The 21,715-nt window shown below is 47.0% G+C and overlaps 2 protein-coding genes across 2 annotated transcripts in view; one reads left to right on the top strand and one right to left on the bottom strand.

Moving 5' to 3' along the window:
- The first annotated feature begins 1,086 nt into the window (after positions 1–1,086).
- Positions 1,087–14,903, top strand: Ankrd40 (ankyrin repeat domain 40). Its single transcript, XM_028868934.1, has 5 exons — positions 1,087–1,468; positions 7,223–7,371; positions 7,733–8,215; positions 11,419–11,600; positions 12,611–14,903. The coding sequence occupies exons 1-5, from the start codon at positions 1,335–1,337 to the stop codon at positions 12,755–12,757; spliced, it is 1,095 nt and encodes a 364-aa protein (XP_028724767.1). The 5' UTR covers positions 1,087–1,334; the 3' UTR covers positions 12,758–14,903.
- A 1,394-nt stretch (positions 14,904–16,297) lies between these two features.
- The window catches only part of Abcc3 (ATP binding cassette subfamily C member 3), a 49,857-nt gene continuing 44,439 nt past the window's right edge, over positions 16,298–21,715 (bottom strand). The window contains exons 30-31 of the mRNA XM_028868933.2: positions 19,050–19,244; positions 16,298–16,849 (exon numbers count right to left, since the gene is read on the bottom strand). Coding sequence (XP_028724766.1) covers positions 16,741–16,849; positions 19,050–19,244 — 304 coding nt within the window. The 3' untranslated portion in view covers positions 16,298–16,740. The remainder of the gene's footprint in view (positions 16,850–19,049; positions 19,245–21,715) is intronic.

Genomic DNA, 21,715 nt, shown 5'->3' with positions numbered 1-21,715 from the left:
AATTTAAGCGTTTAGTCAGTTGATATTCATCACTCCTGGTGTGCAGCGTGTACTCTGTGAATTACTGTATCATAATAAACACACATTGCTTTTTCTTAAACAGTAACAAGACAAATGCATGCTGTGAGCCCTTGGCAGCCCTGAGAAATGGAAATAAAGACTCTACACCTAAATTTATCCCTTCCTATTTCATCTCCTCTTTGTTCGGGCCCACCTTTCTGCCTCCCCAGGGCACTTTCCTTAATCTTCTCAGCCCATCTGCCAAGTTCTAGCCAGTGCCACATCAGGGATCTCTCCAAGGCACCTGGGCTCAGCAAAACAATATTTTCTGTTTCTCCCACTGGGTAGTAGAGCAGTGCCAACCGAGGCTCTGAGCCTCATTAGCTAGTTTAGGCAAGGAGTACTGCTGTTTATGAACACACCATAGCTCTACCCCTCAGTGCCTAGGATCAGGACCTGGATGACTAAGCGCTCCCCCCCCCCAGCCCCCGCCTTTCCTTACATGACTTACAGAGTAATTAATTATAATTTATAAGATATAATGAGTTGCATTTTATAGACTGTAAACAATGTTATTTTTCATGAAAGCCAAGTTAGAAGAATTTCTGTCTAAAAACGATAAGGGGTAAGACGGTAACAACTGAAATAAATATTCTAACTGAATGGTCCCAAGCACCGACAAAAAATAAGAAAGAACACTGTTATCTATCTCGGCAAAAAATGAACATATTATAGTAGGATCGTTTTCAGCCCATTTCCCGTCCTGCTGGGCAAAAATTGGCTCAGATAAAGAAAAAGAGCTAACCAAACTTGGAAGGTGGGTGGAAACCCACCAATTATTTTTTAATGCCTGCTAAACAGCCTGCTCCAGAGGATAAGGCTTTTCTGGCTCTCAAACATGTCGGGTCCCTCCGCCCCCCAACTATTCCCGTGTCTGTCCTCCTCGCTGGAAGCTGGGAGGTCTAAAAATAGCGGATGAATCACAGCAGATAATCCAGTGCAGTGGTTACATAAACAGCCGGCTGGGGCGGCGGGGCCGCGGGTCGGAACGAAAAGCATCTGGGTTAGCGTTGCCACACTAAATAGGGTCCCCCGGAGCCGGCCTTCGGAGGCGCGGCGGGGGAGGAGGCCTGGGCCTGCGGGCCGCCGCGAACAGCTGGGCATCTGCCGGAGGGCGGGCGGGAGCACAGGGCCCGGGCCGGGCGCGGGAGGAGGCGCGAGTGGGGCGGCCGAACCCGACGCTCCTTCCCCATGGCCGAGAGCGGGCCGCGAAGGCGGCGGCGGCGCTGACGGGCTTGGGGCGGGGCGGCCGGGGGCCCGGGGCCCTGGGGAAGATGAACGCCCTCCTAGAGCAGAAGGAGCAGCAGGAGAGGCTGCGGGAGGCAGCGGCCTTGGGGGACATTCGGGAGGTGCAGAAACTGGTGGAGAGCGGGGTGGATGTGAACTCCCAAAATGAGGTCAACGGCTGGTAAGTGGCGAGCGGGGGAGGCCTAGGGTTCAGGGCCGCTAGCTCGGGGCGTGGAGCAGTCAGCCTTGACCCAGGGCGCAGGCTAAGGTGAAGGCTGGTACTTCAGGCCTCGCAGGTTGTGCCCTTCCGAGACTCGCCCTGGCCTCATTGCCTCGAGCAGTCAGGGAGCACATCCTCCCCAAATCTTATCTTACGTGGTCCCCCGCGGCCAGCGCCCTCCAGGACACTAGAGCCCACGCCATCCCCCGCGCCCTCTGGCTATCTTGGCCCGAAAGGTGATACTAGAGGCTTTGATTCTCAGCGACTCTGCTCTGGATTTCATCAGGCTTGAATTATTTTGCCATGGGCGCTCCTGAAGAACACTTCGTGCAGAGATGAAAGCATAAGCAACCGAGCAAATGCCAGTCTTAGAATCAGTACTGTTTCTTTAGCCAAGACCAGGAGAAAAGAAACAACTACAAAAACCCCACCACTTACATCATAATCAGCCTCTGTTGTTTCAATGCAACAGTGATTTGCTGTTGCCTACAGCTGCCTGTTGAGAGGAGACTCATTTGTTTACCCTGTAGAGGGTTTTGTTTCCGTAGTCCAATTTCCAACAGACAATTTCACCCAAGGCTTTTAAGTCTGCTTGCAGATTGCCCCCTTCCCAGTTAAATAAGGAGTCTCATGTTAAGACCCGATCATTAAGTTACTGGATGTAGTATTATTCTACCCTTTTTTTTTGCATTTTCATTTAAATTTTTACTTAACCCAGGTAATGTCTAACTAGCCTCTTTTGCTGGTTCAAAGTTAAAGTAAGTTTGAACACCCCCCAATCCCCTTCGTAAATCGAGTCACACATTTTGGAACTGAAAGGGCACTGGAGATCATTTGAATCCCAGAGAGTGTTTTACCCTGGTTGCACAGTTGTTAATATATCAGAGTCAGAATTGACCCTGCCTTACTTCCTAAGAAATCTACCTGCCTCCTTTCCCTAAAGAAACTATCCCGGATAGCTCTCCACCGCTAGGAGACAGTGGACACTCCTTTCTTGTCTTGTTTGAAGTGTTTACAATCAAAAAAACTTGTAGTTGTATTTGCCTTGCCCTGATGTCCAAAAGCTGTGAATTACTGTTTTGGCACTGGGAGGCAGTGTTTTACAGAATAATGAGCCTGGTCTCCATGCAGGTTCTGCCTGCTTAGCTGTATGATCTTGCCTGAGTCACTTCATTTTCCAGTTGTTTCAGAAGCGTTGTTAGCATTTATTGAGATGAAGGATAATAGCTACTGTGTATTGAATGTGCTCTGTGGCATAGATGTGGTTCTGAACACTTGACATAACTCATTTATGACTATTTGGGGACATAAGTTATTGTTATTTTCTCCATTTTAAAGATGAAGAAACTGAGCCCCCAAGAAAATTAAGTAAACCATCCAATTTTCAAAATGTTCCTAAATTACTAAATTTGGGATTTAATAAGTCTACATTATTGTTAGCCTTTAAGTAATTGGTGGAGCTGAAAATGAAGCCAGCCCCTGATCAGCTCAGCACAATGCATGCCCTTGCTAGATATACAGTGGATATGAGGTGAGTCTGAAGTAATGTGATGAGGCTCCCCATAGAGTTAATTCAATATTGATGAATTTAATCAGTTCCGTCCAAAAGTGAATCCCTAGATTCCCTTTATCCCGCCTTATGCTCTCGGCCTATTGCTCTGAGTTCTTCTCATCTCAGCCTCTTACATGACCAGGCCAGAATGCTGGCATTATCCTGGTTCCCTGTCTTTCCTTCACACACCACATAGCCAGTTCTGCTGCCTCCATGTTCAGATAGGACCTGACTGCCTCTCCCAAGCTCTGCTGCTGCACTGTCATACAAAGCCACCGCCATTTACCTCGCTGGGTAGTTGCATGGTCTTGCTTATGTTATGACCTTAACTCGCAGTCTGAGGGACCCTGACTTAGAACAGTTGGATCACTTCCCTCAAAGTCCTCCTGTGGCTGCCATGTTGCTCTGAGAAGAAGCCGATTCCCACTCCCTTACCTGACCTTCGGGCCCCGCCTCTTGAGGTTGTTTCCTTCCTTCCATTCCCCTGGCCTCCTTGCTTCTGGAACACCACCACCCTGGTTCTAGACCTTTGCATTTCGCCTTCTTTCTTGTCCAGGCAGCTTGTCTTCAGTATATCCATGGTTTGCTCTCTATCCTCCTTCAGATCTTAGCTTAGATTTTAGCTTCATGGTAAAGCTTTTCCTTGGCTGTCAGTAAAAAATTGTGCAACTCCAGCCGTGGTTGTGTGTGTGTGTGTGTGTGTGTGTGTGTGTGTGTGTGTGTGTGTGTGTGTGTGTGTGTCACACGCCTTTAATCCCAGTACTTGGGAAGCTAAGGCAAGTGGATCTCTGAGTTCAAGGCCAGCCTGGTTTACAGAATTCCAGGACAGCCAGGGCTGCATAGAGAAACCTTGCCTCAAAACACCAATAAATAAATAAATTGTGCAACTCTCCTCCCAGCCCCTACCATTCCCTAATCTCTTATTCTGCTTTATTGCCCCATAACACTTAATAGCCACCTAGCACACTACATAATTTGCTTTTTTTTTTGGTTTTTCAAGACAGGGTTTCTCTGTGTAGTTTTGGTGCCTGCCCTGGACCTCACTCTGTAGACCAGGCTGGCCTGGAATTCAGAGATCCACTTGGCTCTGCCTCCCAGTGCTGGGATTAAAGGTGTGCGCCACCACTGCCCGGCCCTATAATTTGCTTTTTTATTTGCTAATTGTCCTAGCTTTGTTAACTGTAAAATGAGTGAAGAATGTTCACAGTAGTAACGTTTTTCTTTTCTTTCTCTCTCTCTTGAAAAATTTTTTAAAGATTTATTTATTTATTATATACACAGTGTTCTATGTGCATGTATGCCTGCATGACCAAAGAGGGCATCAGATCCCATTACAGATGGTTGTGAGCCTTGTGGTTGCTGGGCATTGAATTTAGGACCTCTGGAAAAGCACCAGTGTTCTTAACTGCTGAGCCATCTCTCCAGCTCCCCGCGGGGCCCTCCCCTCCTTTCTCGACTTGGTCTTGCTATGTTGCCTGGGCTGGCCTTAACTCTTGTCCTCAAAGTTACCTTCTTCCTACCCTAGTCTACTGAGTAGCTGGGCTACAGGCACACCCCGCTGTACCCAGCTCCTCAAGGGACCTTTTGAAGATTAAATGAGTAGAGAGCCTTTAGAACAATGTCCAACATGTAAAGTATTATGTTTGTGTTAGCTATTGTTATTTCCTTATTATTAGGCAACATGTTGGGAGACTTATAAAGTCACCCTGAAAAATAAAAAACAACTCTTTTCAATATTGAAAAGTAGCTGGTGGCTGCTTTCAATTCTTCGTTGCTCAGTAACTACAGTTTCAGCAGTGATGAATGATGCCTAGTTGATGAATGATGCCCAAAGCCTCTGGTCAAAAATACTTCCCAGCCCTAATGGGATATTCTGACTGCAAATATAAAGTTTAAAGAGTTGAAGTTCAAAAATAGAGTTTCCACATCACTTGTAATTCAAGTGTCATGTGTCCCCTTTGGCTTTAGAAATGAGTATTATGGTTTATGAAGAAGTTGAAAATACTGCCTGGCTGCCATGGTTGTGAGTTTTAGCTGCCGTAGCCACTGGGCTCTAGACTGCAAACGATGGTCACTGAGGGTACAGGGTGGCTGGGACATGCTCTGTTCACATGACCCCATTTGACATGGTAGTGCTCTAACTGGTGGTTTGTTCAGTCTCTGGCCCGCTCAGTATCAGTCTTTCACCCTCTTCATGATTGACTGATGTACTACTAGCAAGTAAGTACTTCTTTCCAACACGGAGCATATTTTTTCTCAGCCTGATCCCTTCATTTTTGAATGCTCACTTATTGTCATTATTCATTTTTTAAGCCTATGCCACAGACATCTCCACACAAACACACTCCAAGCAGCAGTTTGCTCAGAATCAAGGAAAGTTTGGATTCTCCCTGTGCTAAGCAATGTCCATTTTATTCTAGGTTCACTAATTAAGTGATAAGAAATAGGCAGTTGGGCTGGAGATGTAGCTCAATGGTAGAGTGCTGACCTAACATATGCGAGGACATTGGTTCAGTCTCTGATATCACATGCACACACAAACACATACAAACACACTCATACACACCTGTATATATCAGGGAAATGCGTCCTTCTGTTCACCCTCTGCTGGGGATGTAGCTCAGTGATCAATCACTTGCCTAGCATGTGTGAGGCCCTAGGTTGCAGAACAACAAAGTAATTTTAAAGGCCCCGTCCCTGTTTTTCCCACGGGCAGTCATTTTTGTTAGAGAGTACACGAAAGGCATGTGGATGGTGAATGAGTGGTTCTCACCCAGTCATTCAGGCTAGCATTCTTGAAATCAGTAATACAAAGATACACAAGGCAAATCACCTTTTCCTTGAAATCAAATAAACCTTACAGATGGTTGTACTTCTTAGGTTAGTGACCTCTCTGTCAAGCCTCTACTCTGTATATTATCTTATCTAGGTTTGGCTGTAAGCTTGGTTAAATTAGAGAACTGGTAAATGAGATAGTTTAAAACGGGGGAAAATGTTTCCTACCATAATACAAATTCCGCTTTGCACCTGAGGATGCAACTTCTGTTAGGATGGCATTTTTGAGGGATACTAATAAATTTCTATATAGTATTAAAATAATAGTCCTTTGGAGTGTGTAACATGTCTATGTATACAATATTAAGTAGTTTTGCTTAAGTAAGGCTGTTACGTTAGAAGGGTCTGTGCTTGAAGCAATTTGGTGGTTGTTACCTTCATTTTCCGTTTCTCCAGAGGAAAAAAGTACGTGTGCAGTGTTTCATTTGAGCAGATGTGGATCTGTTTGTAGCCGTCTGGAGAGATTGAGAGAAGCCAGCATTTTGAAAAATGGAAATTTAGAAACCGTGTGTCTGTGTAGGTGTGTGTGTAGGAAAGAAACAGGAGAGAGGAAGCAGCCAAGATTGATGCAGTGGTCCCTGCTCGGGTAATGACTGACGTGACAGAGAAGCTGCAGATAGGGGATGGTTAGCAGCCTGACAATGTTTATTCTTTAGCTAGCACTTGGCGCACATAAAGTTTCACAGTTTCTAAAATAAAGAGGTAACGTAAAAATCTGTTTTAAAGAGACCAAGATCTAATGGATGTCTCTGATAGAGTAGCATCCTGCGTGTCACTGCAGGCAGCAGCCAGCAGTCTCTGGAACCTTGGAAATTGAAGCTCCTGGGATAGATTGGTGTTTCTTGTGGCCTAGAAATTAAAACTTTATCTGTTTATTTTGCAGTGCTAGGATTGAACCCAGGTAGGCCCTGTGTGTTCTAGGCTTAAAACTCAACCATTGAGTTACAGCTCCAGCCCCAAGAATGAAACTTAAACATAAAACAAACATATTAAAATATTATTATTATTGGAGATGGGGGGTGGTCTCACTATGTAGCTTTGTCTGTCCTGGAACTCACTCTGTAGACCAGGCTGGCCTTGAATTCACAGAGATCCACCTGCCACTGCCTCCTGAGTGCTGGGTTTAAAGGCATGCGCCACCATGCCTGGCTATATTAATATTTTCATCGTCTGCTTTGTGAAATGAAAAGTTGAGATTGCTAGTCTGGCTTCTGAGTTCTAGCTGAAGTCGAACAAGCTTGTATATTTATTTACTAACGTTTCTAATTTGAAATCTTGAATCAGCTTTTCTCTCTTTCACTTATTCTCTCTCCTTTTTTTTGGGACAGGACCTGTTTACACTGGGCATGTAAACGCAACCATGGCCAGGTGGTCTCTTACCTGCTAAAATCAGGGGCCGACAGAGAGATTCTTACAACAAAAGGAGAAATGCCAGTGCAGTTAACATCAAGGAGAGAGATCAGGAAGATCATGGGAGGTGCGTCTGTTTGGGGAGAACATTCGATTTTTGCTAACAAATACTTTAAGATGTGGCGTTATTGGCCACATCCATGCTGATCAAATAAATGTCTCATTTTTCTAAATTAATTACTATGCCAAGGTTGTGGTTCCACATTGTTTGTAGGATGCCAGTATTATAAGTTGTGTTTTTTTTTTAATTTGTAAAAGTGAACATATTTACAAAAAATGATAGTCATAAACCTAATGAAATGGTCTCTCTTCTGACCTGGAGAGGCAGTCATTCCTGACCAAAGTATCTGTCACATTCCAAATGACACTAGCTTCCACCATGCTCCTTTCTTGGTAAGTGTTATGGTCTGTGTTTTTCTGTTTTTAAGTGGAAGAAGCTGATGACGATGACGAGCTCCCCCAGCTGAAGAAGGAGTCGGAACTGCCCTTTGTTCCCAACTATTTGGCCAACCCAGCCTTCCCATTTATCTATACCCCTGCAGCAGAAGACTCCACCCAGTTGCAGAATGGGGGCCCCTCCACACCTCCAGCGTCACCCCCTGCAGATGGCTCACCTCCATTGCTGCCCCCCGCAGAACCCCCTCTGCTAGGGGCCTTTCCTAGGGACCATACCTCCTTGGCACTGGTTCAGAATGGTGATATTTCTGCCCCCTCTGCCATACTCAGAACACCAGAAAGCACAAAACCTGGTCCTGTTTGTCAGCCACCAGTGAGTCAGAACCGCTCCCTGTTCTCCTCTGTCCCATCCAAGCCACCAGTGTCTCTGGAGCCTCAAAATGGGACATATACAGGACCAGCGCCAGCATTTCAGCCATTTTTCTTCACTGGAGCATTTCCATTTAACATGCAAGGTAATGCCTTAACAGCAAACAGTCTGTACAAGAGGAGAATGAAGTGTATTTGTTTATTTAATTGGGGTACACTTACAAAATCAGAGAAAAGTTCCAGGATCTGTAAAAGGAATTCTCTTTATTCAAGATTCATAAACTGTATACTGTTTACTCAAAAATATGAAGTGTTGTTCCTTTTCTATCATTCCTGGGAACAAAATTTTTCTCTTTCTGGGCGTGATGGTGCACACCTTTAATCCCAGCACTCGGGAGGCAGAGCCAGGTGGCTCTCTGTGAGTTTGAGGCCAGCCTGGTTTACAGAGTGAGATCCAGATCCAGAACAGGTCCCAAAGCTACACAGAGAAACCCTGTCTCAAAAAACCAAACAAAAAGAGAGAGAGAGAGAGAGAGAGAGAGAGAGAGAGAGAGAGAGAGAATGAATGTGTGTGTGTGTGTGTGTGTGTGTGTGTGTGTGTGTGTGTGTGTGTTGTCACTCGGGAGCTTAGCAGGTTCTTAAGCCCTCTTGCTGCTCTTGCAGAGGACTCTGGTTTCATTCCCAGTCCCACACTTAGCTCACAACTATCTCTAAACTCCAGTTCCAGGGATACAGTGACCTCTTCTGCACTGCATATACATGATACACTGTGGTGGCACACACCTTTGATCCCAGCACTCAGGAGGCAGAGCCAGGCGGATCTCTGAGTTCAAGGACAGCCTGGTCTACAGAGTGAGATCCAGGACAGCCAAGGCTACACAGAGAAACCCTGTCTTAAAAAACAAACAAACAAAAAAGAAAAAAGATTAATTTTTTTAATGTATATGAGTGTTTTGCCTTCATGTAAGTGTGTCATATATGTACAGTGCCTGCAGAGACCAAAGAGAGTGTCAGATCTCCTGGAACTAGAATTTCAGACCCTGTGAGCCACATGACATGGATCCTGGGAACCAAATTCTGGTCCTCTGGAAGAATAGCAATTGTTCCTAAATGCTGGCCCATCTCTCTAGCCCCTTTCTTCCCTATCTTTCTTGACCTCTATAATTTTGAAGGGTTCAGAGCAGTTATTTGGTGAAATATGGCTTTTTGTCATTCCTTCTGTGTTTATTACTTGGTATTCTGCTATAAAGAAGGATTTGGAGGAGGAAGGGCTGGAGAGATGGCTCAGAAGTTAAGAGTACTGGCTGCTCTTCCAGAGGACCTGGGTTCAATTCCCAGCCCCTACCTGGCAGCTTACATCCTTATGTAATTCCAGTCCGAGGGATAAGATAAAACAAAAAGTCCTAAAGAAGGACTTTTCCTTCTCATTTATAGCCATACTGACATTACTCTTTTGTGTGTGTGTGTGTGTGTGTGTGTGTGTGGGGTGATGGGTGTATACAGCATGGATGTCTGTATACAGTGTGTCTCGTGTCCTCAGAGGCTAGAAAAGGGCATTGGATCTTCTGGAGTGAGTTACAGACAGTTGTGAACCACCCTGTGTATTCTGAGAATTGAACCAGGTCCTCTGGAAGAGCAGCCAGTGCTCTTAACTGCTGAGCCAATTCTCCAGCCTGGACTTATAATTCATATTATATTCAGTGTATTGTAATTTGATGCAGTCTTTCCTTTGATATTCAGATTGTTCCTGATTTAGCCAGTGGGAACCCCTTCAAGCTAGTTCTTAATGTCCTGTGGACACATCCCCATTATTCTTGGAACACATCCTTATTTCTAGGGCAACAAGATGTTCCTGGTTTATAGAGTCATTTCCCTCACACCAACACTGCAACCCACCATTTCTCCTGGGAGTCCTGGTCCTTTTTGGTAGAGAGTAGGATTTAGAAGCCAGGATGTGAGGAGCACTAGGTATCCTTCTTGCTATAGGTGTGACAGTTCTAGGCTTAATTAGAGACTGAGAGAAGGGGAAAGAAGGGACAGTGTGAAGAGCGGATGGGAGAAGAGAATGAAGCAAATAAGCATTTGTATATATGTTTGCAGGTATATACATGTGTTATTCACATACTCATGTATATTTCTCTATGTATGTGTTTGGTTGGTTTTTAGTTTGTTTGTTTTGGTAGAGTCTCACTATGTAGTCCTATCTGGCCCAAAACACACAATGTAGAACAAGCTAGTGTTGAATTCAGAGAGACCCACCTGCCTGTTCCTCCCAAATGCTAGGGTTACGAGTACACCACCATGCCTGGCTGTCATATCGTTTTAAGAACATTAGAAACCACAATTTCATTCAAACGGCCCCTAATTCCAGTAAAGTCCATAGTTTGGTGTACACTTACTTTTCCTTTTCACCTAACTTCCTAGTTTTGAAGACCTAGTACGATAGCTGCTAATATCGGTGACCTATGATGCTGTGAGGGATCCATACTTTAAGAGCAAGACAGAATTGTCAAATGTGTGTGGATACTTGGCTTGAGTCATCTTGACACTCAGGTTTGGAATATAAAGGCAGATAGATTGCTTCTAACTGACTCCTGACTGTAGTGTTACCTACTCCCAAGCAAGGATTCCTTCCTTATCAAGGTGCTTAGATTTAACTTTTTTTTTGTTCCTTTGCTGTTTTTGTTTTGATTTGGTGGTTTTGTTTGTTTGTTTTTGTTAATTGATTTGGGTGTGTAGCCTAAGCTGGCCTGAAACTCATTAGGTAGACCAGACTGGCCTGGAACTCACTCTGTTTCCTAGTTGGTGAAATGAACTGTTTTGTTTTAAACAATGTCTCACTATGTAGTCCAGGCTGTCCTGAAACCTGTGGCTCTTCTCTCTCTCTACCTCCTGTTGCTGGGATTATGAGTGTGTGATGCAGTCCGTGCCTGGCTCCTTTACTGTCTTTATTTCAAGGGATGTTACATTTCCTGAGTAACTTCAGATCCATAATTGTTGAATCCTGTCCGAGTATCTCAGGTACCACATCTTACCCTTGCCATCTTTCTGACCCTGCTCTCCTCTCCCTTCTCCTGTGTCATTGGTACTCAAACCCTCTGGAGTCTTTACCTCCTTACGTCCAGTGACAGAGATTAGTGACCCTTACAGAGCTAGGGTGGCTGCTCCTGCCCCTTTCCTTGGTGACCCCTAGTGGAGAAGACAAGGCAGGAAACAGCCCCAACCGAGCCAGGAATGGATGTAAACAAACCCTACTGATTGGGTTTCTCAGTGGCTGGTGCAAACCTTAAATTACATGTGCTGAGCTATACCAGACCGCGCAGTACCATTTCTTTCTCTCTTTTTCTAGAACTGGTACTCAAGGTGAGGATTCAGAACCCATCTCTTCGGGAAAATGATTTCATTGAAATTGAACTGGATCGACAGGAGCTCACCTACCAAGAACTGCTCAGAGTGAGTTGCTGTGAGCTGGGTGTTAATCCAGACCAAGTGGAAAAGATCAGAAAGTTACCCAATACTCTGCTGAGAAAGGTAAGAAGTCTACTCAACAAGTGTAAGCGGCTGCTGCCTGCATTTGGAACACACCTAACTTCTCAGTGGTCAAGTGTATACTTGTCATGTGCAGAGCCAAGCTCCAACCTAAACGCAGTCCATAAGCTTTCTCTCCCTTCATCTGAGTCCACAGAGACCCTGGCTTACTTGTTTGTTTGTTTGTTTGTTTGTTTGTTTATGACAAGGTTTTGATGTGTAGCTCTAGCTGCCTTGGTATTTACTGTTTGCCCTAGGCCGGCAGTGGATTTATGGCAGTCTTCCTGCCTCAACCTCTTGAGTGCTGGGATTAAAGATGTGAGCTACTACACTCTAATACACTGGCATTTTTGAAGGTTAGAAAATAGCAGAATGTTACATGGGCCTGTTTCAGTTCTTTCCATAGTGACCTGTGGGGCTTGACTTAGTGGTCTATTAGGTATGTTTTGTGTGTGTGTGATGAGCTGAAGCCCACCTGGTCATCTGTGTGATCCTCCAGCCAGCTATGGGTTCTTCAGCATCAAGCTTCTGGCTTTTCTAGGAGCCTGAGGAAAACTGATGCCCACCTGCCTATCCCTTCAGGACATTCACATCCTACAGCAGAGTCTGTTAGGGCCTTCTCCATCTTGTCCAGGTTACACCGGAAACTGATCATTGCTTAGCTGCCTCAGGGATTTCATTTTCCTTCTAGGTTGAAGATGGACCACAATACTAGCATCAATACAACCCACCAAACATAGACACAAGCTGCTTCTATTAATCTGTTGCCCTGGGCTGGCAAGATGGCTTAGTGGGTAAAGGCATTTGCTGCCAAGCCTGATGACCTGAGTTCTATCCCAGGGCCCCACATGGTGGAAGGGGAGAACCAGTTAGTTCCCACAGGTTGTCCTCTGACCTCCACATGTGTATCATGTGTGACAAAGATACAAAATAAACAAGCAAATAAATCAATGTAATTTAAAAAGTAACTAAATGGAAAGAAAAGTTTAACCTATTGCTCTGTTTTGTTTTAGGACAAAGATGTGGCCCGACTCCAGGATTTCCAGGAGCTAGAGCTGGTTCTGATGATAAGTGAGAATAATTTTCTGTTCAGAAATGCTGCGTCCTCACTGACTGAGAGGCCTTGCTACAACCGGAGAGCTTCCAAACTGACATACTAATGCAGCAGGCCTTTATCACTGAGTATTGTGACAGTATGTGTCACCTCTGGGCCAAAGGACAAGCCATTGATCCCAAAGCCTCGGATGCCCCCCAGGGCCTCTGGTGTCACTGCGCAGTGTCCACTAACATCCTGCCTCAGCAGGAGGGAACCCCGATCCCCAGCGCGGTGCCCCTCTTCCAAGCCTCTTGGTGCACAATAAACCTATTGCTGAATCTTTGAACAGCTGAAAAGCGGTCTTGAGAGGCAGAAGCTGGAGGTACGATAGCCAGTGTTTGATGTGCAGAAGCTAGGGAGTCGAAGCGGACTGAGAGCGGGCCTGTCTCTAGGCAGGGCCCTGTTGACGGTGCACCTGAAGGGCCAGGCGCACTTCATTGGTGTTGCATGCTCACGATGCTCCTGAAAATTTGAACTGACTAGGGAGGGAGACTGGGGTAGAAAGCACAGGTACTGGACAGAGGGATTCTGGTGTGACCTGTGGCTGTGAGGGTCCATATAGCGTATTTATAAATGTTACTCAGGTTTAAAGTATTTAAGAATCTAGTTACCTAATTGTAAATAGGCTGTTAACCAAAAGAGCTTCCCCTCCCCCACTTTTCTTTTGTGACCACTCATGACTGCCGCTGTCTCAGGACGGTCGTCTTTGCGTCTCCTCCCCTCCACGGTCACTAGAGGGCTCTCTGACGCTTTCTAAAGGAACCACTACATCTCTACTGAGGCAGTTCCTGTCATCCTTGTTGAATTGCACCATTCAAAAGAGCACAAACACTGCTGGTCCACGTCCACCACTCTCACTTCCCACCAGAAACGAAAGCAGTTTTTGAGCCTGAATTTGTTGCTGTTTTAGAGGTTATTGTGGGAAACTGAACGAAAGGAGTTAGCATCTTTATTTTTGTATCAAAGATAAAGGTTATTTTGGAAATTATTAGGATTTTTACATAACTCTGAAATCTGTTGCTTTTGTAAACAAATTGTTCGATCTTAGGAATCCCCGTCACCACCACCAACCACTGGTCAGTCAGTTGTGAGCACCTGATTAGACTCAAGCATGGCCTAAGGATCTTTCCCAAGAGTGCTTCGAAGAGTCTTCCCCTTCTCCTCAGCAGCGTTAAAGTTGAAAAGCCTCCGTTTTGCTGAGACAGCTTCACTTTAGAAATAGGACTCGGCCCATGCAGACAAACAGGAGAGCAGGGGCTGGAGCAGCTGCTGACGAGGATCCCTGCTGTCTTAAGCTTTCTCCCCATAGTGCCTATAGTTTCCAAAGAAACTTAACTTCCTGACTATTAACTTCATTTGATTAGAACACTGCATTTGAGTGAAAACATGCAGGTGTCGGTGGAAGAGAATGTTTTGCTGAGGTAATGGCCTCCCGCTGCCACCTAAATGCTGAAAGGAGATTGAGGTGTTCAAGGCCAGTTTCGTGGGGTCACTGTAGTGACTTCATCCCACCCACCCCGGTACAGCTGGGGACTTGCCCTTGTAGAGTGTTTGCATAGCACAGTGGCAGTTGCTCATCACCCCTTTCTCCCAAGTGCTTTAATGAAGAAACCGCCCTGTGTTTCAACCAGTCAGAAACTTTCTCTAGATGTACTAATCTTTTTTCCCCTCGATTTGCTTTGGAAAAACTTAGTTTACTGAAACAATTAGTGTGATTCTATCGTGGAAGAAATAAATTCAGTATTAATTCATGTCTAAATTACTGGGGTTCAAACTCCTTCAGCCAACCCAACTGATTAGAGATTCTCAGAAGCAGTAGAGACCTGGCTGGGAGGTGGGCTACAGACCAGTGTTCCAGAGCTCAGGAGCAGTGACCAAGGGTGTTGGTGTCCCACATGGGAGACGAGTCCCACATGGCTCTGCCCAGTGCCCTGCTCCTCGCTGAAGTCCTCTGTGGTCTTTGCCTCTGGCAGTGGGATGAACTACATGGTTGCTCTTAGGTGAGTCTGAAGTCTTAATCTATGCATTCAGAGAAATATTTTTATATGCTTTGTGTAATTTATAACAAGGGATTTTCTTTTCAGTGTTGTTAACTGAATGCACTTCTCCTCCTCCACTGCATAGTTGAAGCATGTGTTCACACTGTGTGTAAACATTCACAGGAGACTGTTCAAACATAACAGGTATTATTAAAATTCAATGCTAACTGACCAAGTTCATTTTCTCTCCTTTTGCCCTCGTAAACAGCACTGTATTCTAGTCACAGAGGGTTCAAATGGCTGTCAAGTCCCATGGGGCTGGCACTGCGGAGGAAGAAGAGAAGGGCCAGCTCCCCAGCTGAGCCTCCTCCACCCCACTGCCGCTGCCGTCCCTGCAGCACTCATGCCCTGTCGCAGGCAGCATCTGGAGATGGATTCTGTGTGGCGTCTTCCCTCCCAGTTCACAGCAGGCTCTTTGTTTCCCTGGAGTCGCTGCGCCAGTTAGATAGAGGTCATCCCCTATTAACCACATTTTTTGATTATCCTATTTACTTGACACAACCGAGCATCCCCTTTGGGCTGTCAGCACCTGTCACGGCCTCAGTGAGTTCAGAAGCAAACTCCCGAGACAGGAGAGGAAACAGCCTCACACCTTCAGATCCTCAGCTGAGAAGCATGCCCAATGCATCTCCTCCTGGTTTAGGCCAGCTAGCGCCTCACAAAGCAGACGCCATGCCAAATTGGCCCAATAAATCAGAGAGCGTAGCAGAGACCTTTTCTTAGCACCGAGGAGAGGCAGAATAATTTGGGCATTTGTGTTTTCCTAGTTGCTCTATCACAAGGATGGAAGTCGCCTTCCATATACTCATAAACATCCTGGACAGAAACAGCCTGCCCAAAAAAAAAAAATGTGATTAACCTTTAACAAATGGTCCTGCTGCATAGGCCAAGCCAGGGCATATAGAAAAAGCAGACAAAGGAGCCGTCTCCTCAGCGATTGCCAAGCAGTTAAGGTGAGGAAAGAAAAACAGCCATCACTGCAGCTGGGCACTTTTCACCAAGAGTAAGGGTAGAGATGAGGATCAGAAGGCTGAGGAGGTGGCAAAAGAGATCCATTTCAAATGCACCCTGGTTCCAGGCCAACTGGACAGAAAATAAGCCTGTGTTGGCTTGTTCAAAATGGCTCTAGGGGCTGGAGAGGCAGGGACCTGGGACACTTCTGACCTTAATATTCATCCAGCTGACCTGAGGAGAAGGAATGACCAGTGACCTTCCTGGTGAACGGGCATCTAAAGGAGCCAGGAGGGGAGAGCTCACGCACACTGTAGCCCCTGGAGAACAGGCTTGGAAAGACAGCAATGACATGGACCCAGAAGTGTTCTAAACAGCTCTTCTAAGAAGCTACGGCCTCAGGTCAGATTTCAGGACCTTTATTTCTTACCTTTCATAGCATCTGCCCAGAAGGGGGAGGTACTGTAATTTCACTGGGAATTTTGACTATGAAGATGCAGCCAAAATTTTGGGGTCTGAAGGTTTCAGATAACTCAGCCACATAGAAGTGTAGGAGGTCCTTCACCAAGGTCCGAACCCCCAGACTTTGGAAACAGGCAGAAGAAGGCAACACATGGTGTGTATGCTGTTGACCACACAGCTTTATTTCGTCAGTATCCTATCTGAAGTGGACTCAGACAGCACCAATACAGGAACTCCGTTCTTGGGATAGTCTGACCTAGCAGTCCCTGGACCAGGAGGAGGAAGGTTCATTAAAAAAGGGGGAGGGGGGGATATGAAAATGTAGCGGCAGGAGTGAGGTCTCTTAAAAACAGCAGTGTGGGACTAATGGTAGACTAGGACCAGGAGACCCAGGCACTGGTCTGAACTTGGCTTTCAACTAGACTCCGACTCGCTTCCTCATTCCAGTGTTAAGGATGGCTAGTCTGTGAGGCAATTTGCAGAATAATAATAAGAATAATACAAATATCACAAATGCTCCCACTCATTGCCATCAAGTCCATTCTGCAGACACTTGCTGTCGATTCAGACAAGGAAGAAACCCTTGGAATGTATTCTAGGCGAGTCCTGCATCTTTGGCCATCCCATAGAAGATGCCTCCAGCTGCAATGAGGTTGGTTGGAGAATCAAATTCAGCTACTGCCCCTTTGTCCAAGACCAGGACCCTAGCCAAAAAAGAAAATGTAGTTAGGTCCCCATCAGCGTAGACTCAGCCTTGGAGGCCAGCCCTGCCCTCTGGGTACTGCTCAGGCTCTGCAGTGACATGTCAGCCCACCCACGTCAGTCAACCCACTCAGCCCAACTCATAGGCCACCTGTGCACACTCGCAAGCCTGGTTATTTTCGCTATTTGGTTAGCTCTCATAATGCACGAAGCGGTTTCTGGGATCAAACACAAAGTCCTATTCATCTCTGCTAGTCTGGGCTTGGCAAGCCTTCCCTAATGAGCCATCCTGTCGCTGGGGTCGCAAGGCTTCAGCAGGCTGTGTGCAGGGAGCCACAGGCCTGCGCCAGGCCCTGTGTACATCCGTCTACTTTGTGCCAGCTCACAAAGGCACACGGCAGGAAACCAGGCTGCAGTGAGGCCAACGCTGCAATCTGGGTCTTGGGCTGCTGCTGCTGCTGCTGCTGCTGCTGCTACTGCTGCATGGATCAACGGCCCCACCCCATGCAAGCCTGAGCCTGGAGTTAGAGTCTCCCATCAACCACATGCAGGAGGAGCCTGGCACCAGACCCATAGCCAGCTGCATCAGGGGAAGGTGGGAGGGGCAGGGGCCCCCAAGCCTGGAAAGACTCCTTTGTGAGAGGTAGGTTTTCTAATCCCCACCTGCTGGGCTCCTAGATCTGAGTGCTGGGAAGGAGTGAACATTGCCACCTGGCCACTGTCCAAACCTGGGTCAGGAGGCTGTCTTATCCAAACTCAGTCTCCAGTGGCTCCTCCTGGCCCTTAACATGATGACCAGCTGACTCTGCATGGTCTTCCAGAACAGCTTTGGAGGCTGGTTCCTCTCTCTGGCTCCACCCTCCAGCCTCAGAGCTCCCTGCCTTGGGGGCTGGGCCGCCTCTGTTTCTGGGGTATTCAGCCACCTCCCTTCTTCACTCCCCATCTCTCACCCTTTCCCCATCCTTTGGGTCCACCTGGCAGTGCCCTTTCTTGGAAGAGAAGGTCCTGCCACCCTGCTAGCCTGACTACTCTGTCTGCACACGGGGACCCCTGCTTCCTTCCCGTGGGCTCTAATTACAGGCTCCGTAACCTGACTCTTTGATTAATTTCTGCCTGCCCTTTTAGAATGAGTGAACTCCCACCCCTCCACGGTGGGGCCCGAGCCTCCCACCCTAGCGCTGTTGGGGAATGAATCTGGAAAGATCCTCTCAGCCCTGCCTCTTTCCCCGGAGGCCGAGCCCACCACTTGCAGCCCACCTGCATTCTCCTCCCAGGAGGATCCTGAATGGGAGGGATAGAAATGGGGTAGGGGTGGGACAGACACAGGGTGGCATCAGGCATGCTCACCACCCCCACCCCCAGATCCTGCTGGCTGCATGAGGACACTTCCAAGAGGAAGCCTCAGTTGACCCATCCCCCTACCCAAGGAAGCCAAGCGATTCTGAGGAGCTCCCTTTCTCATCCTTGGAGGAATGAATGCTAGGGGGAATCACAATAAACGGGCTTTAAGGGGACTGGGGAGCAAACTGGCATTTCTCGGTGTTACCTTCAGTTTGCATGTGCTTTCACTGACTCCTTCCAGCAGTTCTGAGAGACGCGGAACAGCCCCAGCAGAGCTTTGCAAGCTGCCCATAGTCACACGGCAATCAGGGGCTCAGTGCTCGGGCTCAGACACAACGCCTTCCCCACAAGTATCAGCCCTTTCAGGCACTGGTAGGGTCTAGTCACCAAGGATGGGGCCCAGGAGCCTGTCAGGGACCTCCCAAGCAGCTTTATCACGTCCCCTGTGGTACTTCCCGACACAGGTGGGAGTGAGGTGCAGAGGAAGTGATGGGCATGCAAACGCCCCACCCACAAGCTTGGAAGTGACATGAGGGGCCATTCCCCTCCCCTTACCCATTCTCGGTAAGGAGCACAGAGGTGACCCATGCAGTTTCCAATGTCTAGGGAGCCTGGTGTACCTTTCCCCACATGTTGATAATTCCCAAAGGACCCTGGGTCTTTGCAGATGTCATTGAACCCAGTTAACTCTACCCTGCATCTGAAGCGTAACTTGGGAACCCTGTTCTGTACTTCCATGCCATAGTCAATTCCAAGAGTCTCATTTGCCCTGCCTCTTGCGGACTCCCAGGTGATAGCCACAGATGCCCTCTCTTTCTATGACTTTCCATCCCCTCACCCACTTGGCTTTCCATGGCCCACCTGTTGTAGTCCATGATGGTGTTGAGCCGGTGGGCAATGGTCAGTACAGTGCAGTCTTCAAACTGGGTGCGGATGGTGCCCTGGATGAGGTCATCTGTCTCCAGGTCAATGGCAGCGGTGGCCTCATCTAAAACCAGGACGCGGCTCTTGCGGAGCAGGGCTCGGGCCAGGCACACCAGCTGCCTCTGGCCAACACTGAGAAGGAAGGCGGATGTTTCCAGCTAGGTGCCCAAGCCACCTTCCAGGCCTCGGGCCTCGTTTCCAAAGGGTTTGTCTCTACTTCTTCTCAGCAGCCCAGGACTAGCTGTCTACCTTTCCTGGTTCTGCCACAGCCTCCAGGAGCAGGGACAAGGCTTTGTACCATAGTGAGGGGCCTGGAGAGCCAGAGCCAGAGCTAAACATCACCGTGAGAGCTCTGCTGTTGGTCTCTCTTCCTGTGCTTCCTTCCGGACCACATTCTGAACTAGTGCCACAGTGTGTCCTCACATTGTCAGTCATTCACACTTTATAGTAAGAACATACTGGGATTGCTCTCCTTGGATATTTGCATACAAGCCTCTCATGCCATCTTGCTAAACTATGATTATACCATTCTGGCAGCCATCTCCTACCCACACAGGGAATAGAGAGCATGGCTCTGTTTGGGAGACATGGAAGGGAGGGACCTGGGGACTCCCCATCTTTGTTCACTGGAGATCAGGAGGGCGGATCCTTATCTTCAACCTCCGGCCTTGAAAGCCAGAGCCAATAAACAAAGCAGGGCTGTGTTCCCAACCACAGAGGCCACAGCACCCCCACCCCCCCACCCCACACACACACCCAAGGACAAATACCTCAACCCTTCCCAGAGGGGTGAGTCACAGCCAAAGTAAAGACCGGCCTCCCTCCCTGGCTTCTTCCCGAAACTAATGAAGGTTCTGGCAGCAGAGCGAGCTGCCAGATAGAGCTCAGGGCTGATTAATGGTGGGCCTGGCACAGGACACAGGTTATACTTAAAGTGACCACAAGCTCACTGAAGGAGGAGGAGGGACCGCTTCTGTCTCTGATCCTGGGGTGAAGGGCTACAGATGCTCTGGGGAAAGTGCTGGGGACTAGCAGACAGGGGGGTGGTTGTACAGGGAACTGAACCCAGACCTCACATTCACTAAGCAAGAACGATAGCTCCATCCAGCCAAGGCTGGTCTTGAACTTTCAGTTTTCTTGCCTCGAGTAGTTGGGATCACAGGTATGCGTCGCCAGGCCTGCACCACCCTGTTTCCCGTTTGAGGCAGCCTTGCGATGAAGGGAGGAAGGTGATGGGGACAAGATCTCACATCTCCCTAACCCCCTTGCCCCGCCTCTGGCTGGCCAAGCAGTTTGGGGCAAGTAATTCCATTTCTATTTCCGACCCAGAGGGCAGCAGAAAAGATTAAATGAGACGGTGGAGGCCAAAGTACTTTGAATACTGCCAAACATTAAGCACTGGGCAGATGTGACCTTACGTTTGTTTGTTTAAGTTTTGAAACATGAGTATGCACTGAATAGAAGGATGAAAATAAAGGATTAGGAATGTAGGTCATGGTGAAGTGTTGCTCAGCGTGTACAAGGTCCTGGGTTCGACCCCAGCACCAAAAGGAAAAATTAAGAAGAAAAGAGAGGGCATTAAGAGAGAGAAGAGGCAGAGAGAGGCAGAATCTCTGTGAGTTCTAGTCCAGCCTGGTCTACATAGCAGGACAGCCAGGGCTACAACATAAAGAGATCCTGTCTCAAAAAGCAAACAACTGTCAGGCAGTGATAGCGCACGCCTTTAATCCCAGCTCTTGGAAGGCAGAGGCAGGCAGATCTCTGAGTTTGAGGCCAGCCTGGTCTACACAGTGGGTTCCAGGACAGCCAGGGCTACACAGAGAAACTGTTTTGAAAAAACCAAAAAAAAAAAAAAAAAAAAAAAAAAAAAAAAAAAAAAAACCAAACAAACAACAATAAAAAGAAAGTGGAAAATACATGCAGGATTTTAAACTTCTGTGGAAAAAAAAAAGCAAAATATCCATAATAACTTTCTTTTCTTTTTCTTTCTTTCTTTTTTTTTTAAGACAAGAAAACATTATGTAGCCCAGACTGTCCTTAAACTTAAAGTAATCCTCCTGTTTCAGCCTTCCAAGGCCTGGGATGATAGGCATATATCACCTAATAGCTTTTATATTGCTGACACATTGAATATTATTTTAGATACATTGAGCTGGATAAAAATTTTTTTTTTTTCGAGACAGGGTTTCTCCGTGTAGCTTTGGAGCCTGTCCTGGATCTCACTCTGTAGACCAGGTTGGCCTCGAACTCATAGAGATCCACCTGGCTCTGCCTCCCAAGTGCTGGGATTAAAGGCGTGCACCACCACTGCCCAGCAAAATATGTTTTTAGAATTTATTCCAGGGCCTATTCAGTTAAATGGTTCAGTGGATAAAGATGCTTGCCATTAAGCCTGATGGCCTGAATTTGATCCCTGTAACCCACATCTTAGGAAGAGAGAATTGGGTTGGAGAGATGGCTCAGAGGTTAATGCCTCTCTTGAGAAAGGGGTATCACTATGCTGTCCACTAATGTGGCTACTAGAAAAAATATGTAATTATATATATGTAGCTTGCATTATATATGTTTATTTTATTTATTAGTTTATGTATATGGGTATTTTG

This window comes from Peromyscus leucopus, chromosome 8b (genome assembly GCF_004664715.2).
Source record: "Peromyscus leucopus breed LL Stock chromosome 8b, UCI_PerLeu_2.1, whole genome shotgun sequence".
Taxonomy (NCBI): domain Eukaryota; kingdom Metazoa; phylum Chordata; class Mammalia; order Rodentia; family Cricetidae; genus Peromyscus; species Peromyscus leucopus.
The sequence above is the reverse complement of the archived record's forward strand: the minus strand, read 5'-3'. Positions and strand labels throughout refer to the sequence as shown.

Bases quoted from the DNA above. Each gene is read 5' to 3' on its own strand.
- Ankrd40 (XM_028868934.1), top strand. From the start codon at position 1,335: ATGAACGCCCTCCTAGAGCAGAAGGAGCAGCAGGAGAGGCTGCGGGAG. The intron at 8,216-11,418 runs GTAATGCCTTAA...CTCTTTTTCTAG, and splicing joins ATTTCCATTTAACATGCAAG to AACTGGTACTCAAGGTGAGG. The intron at 11,601-12,610 runs GTAAGAAGTCTA...GTTTTGTTTTAG, and splicing joins CCAATACTCTGCTGAGAAAG to GACAAAGATGTGGCCCGACT.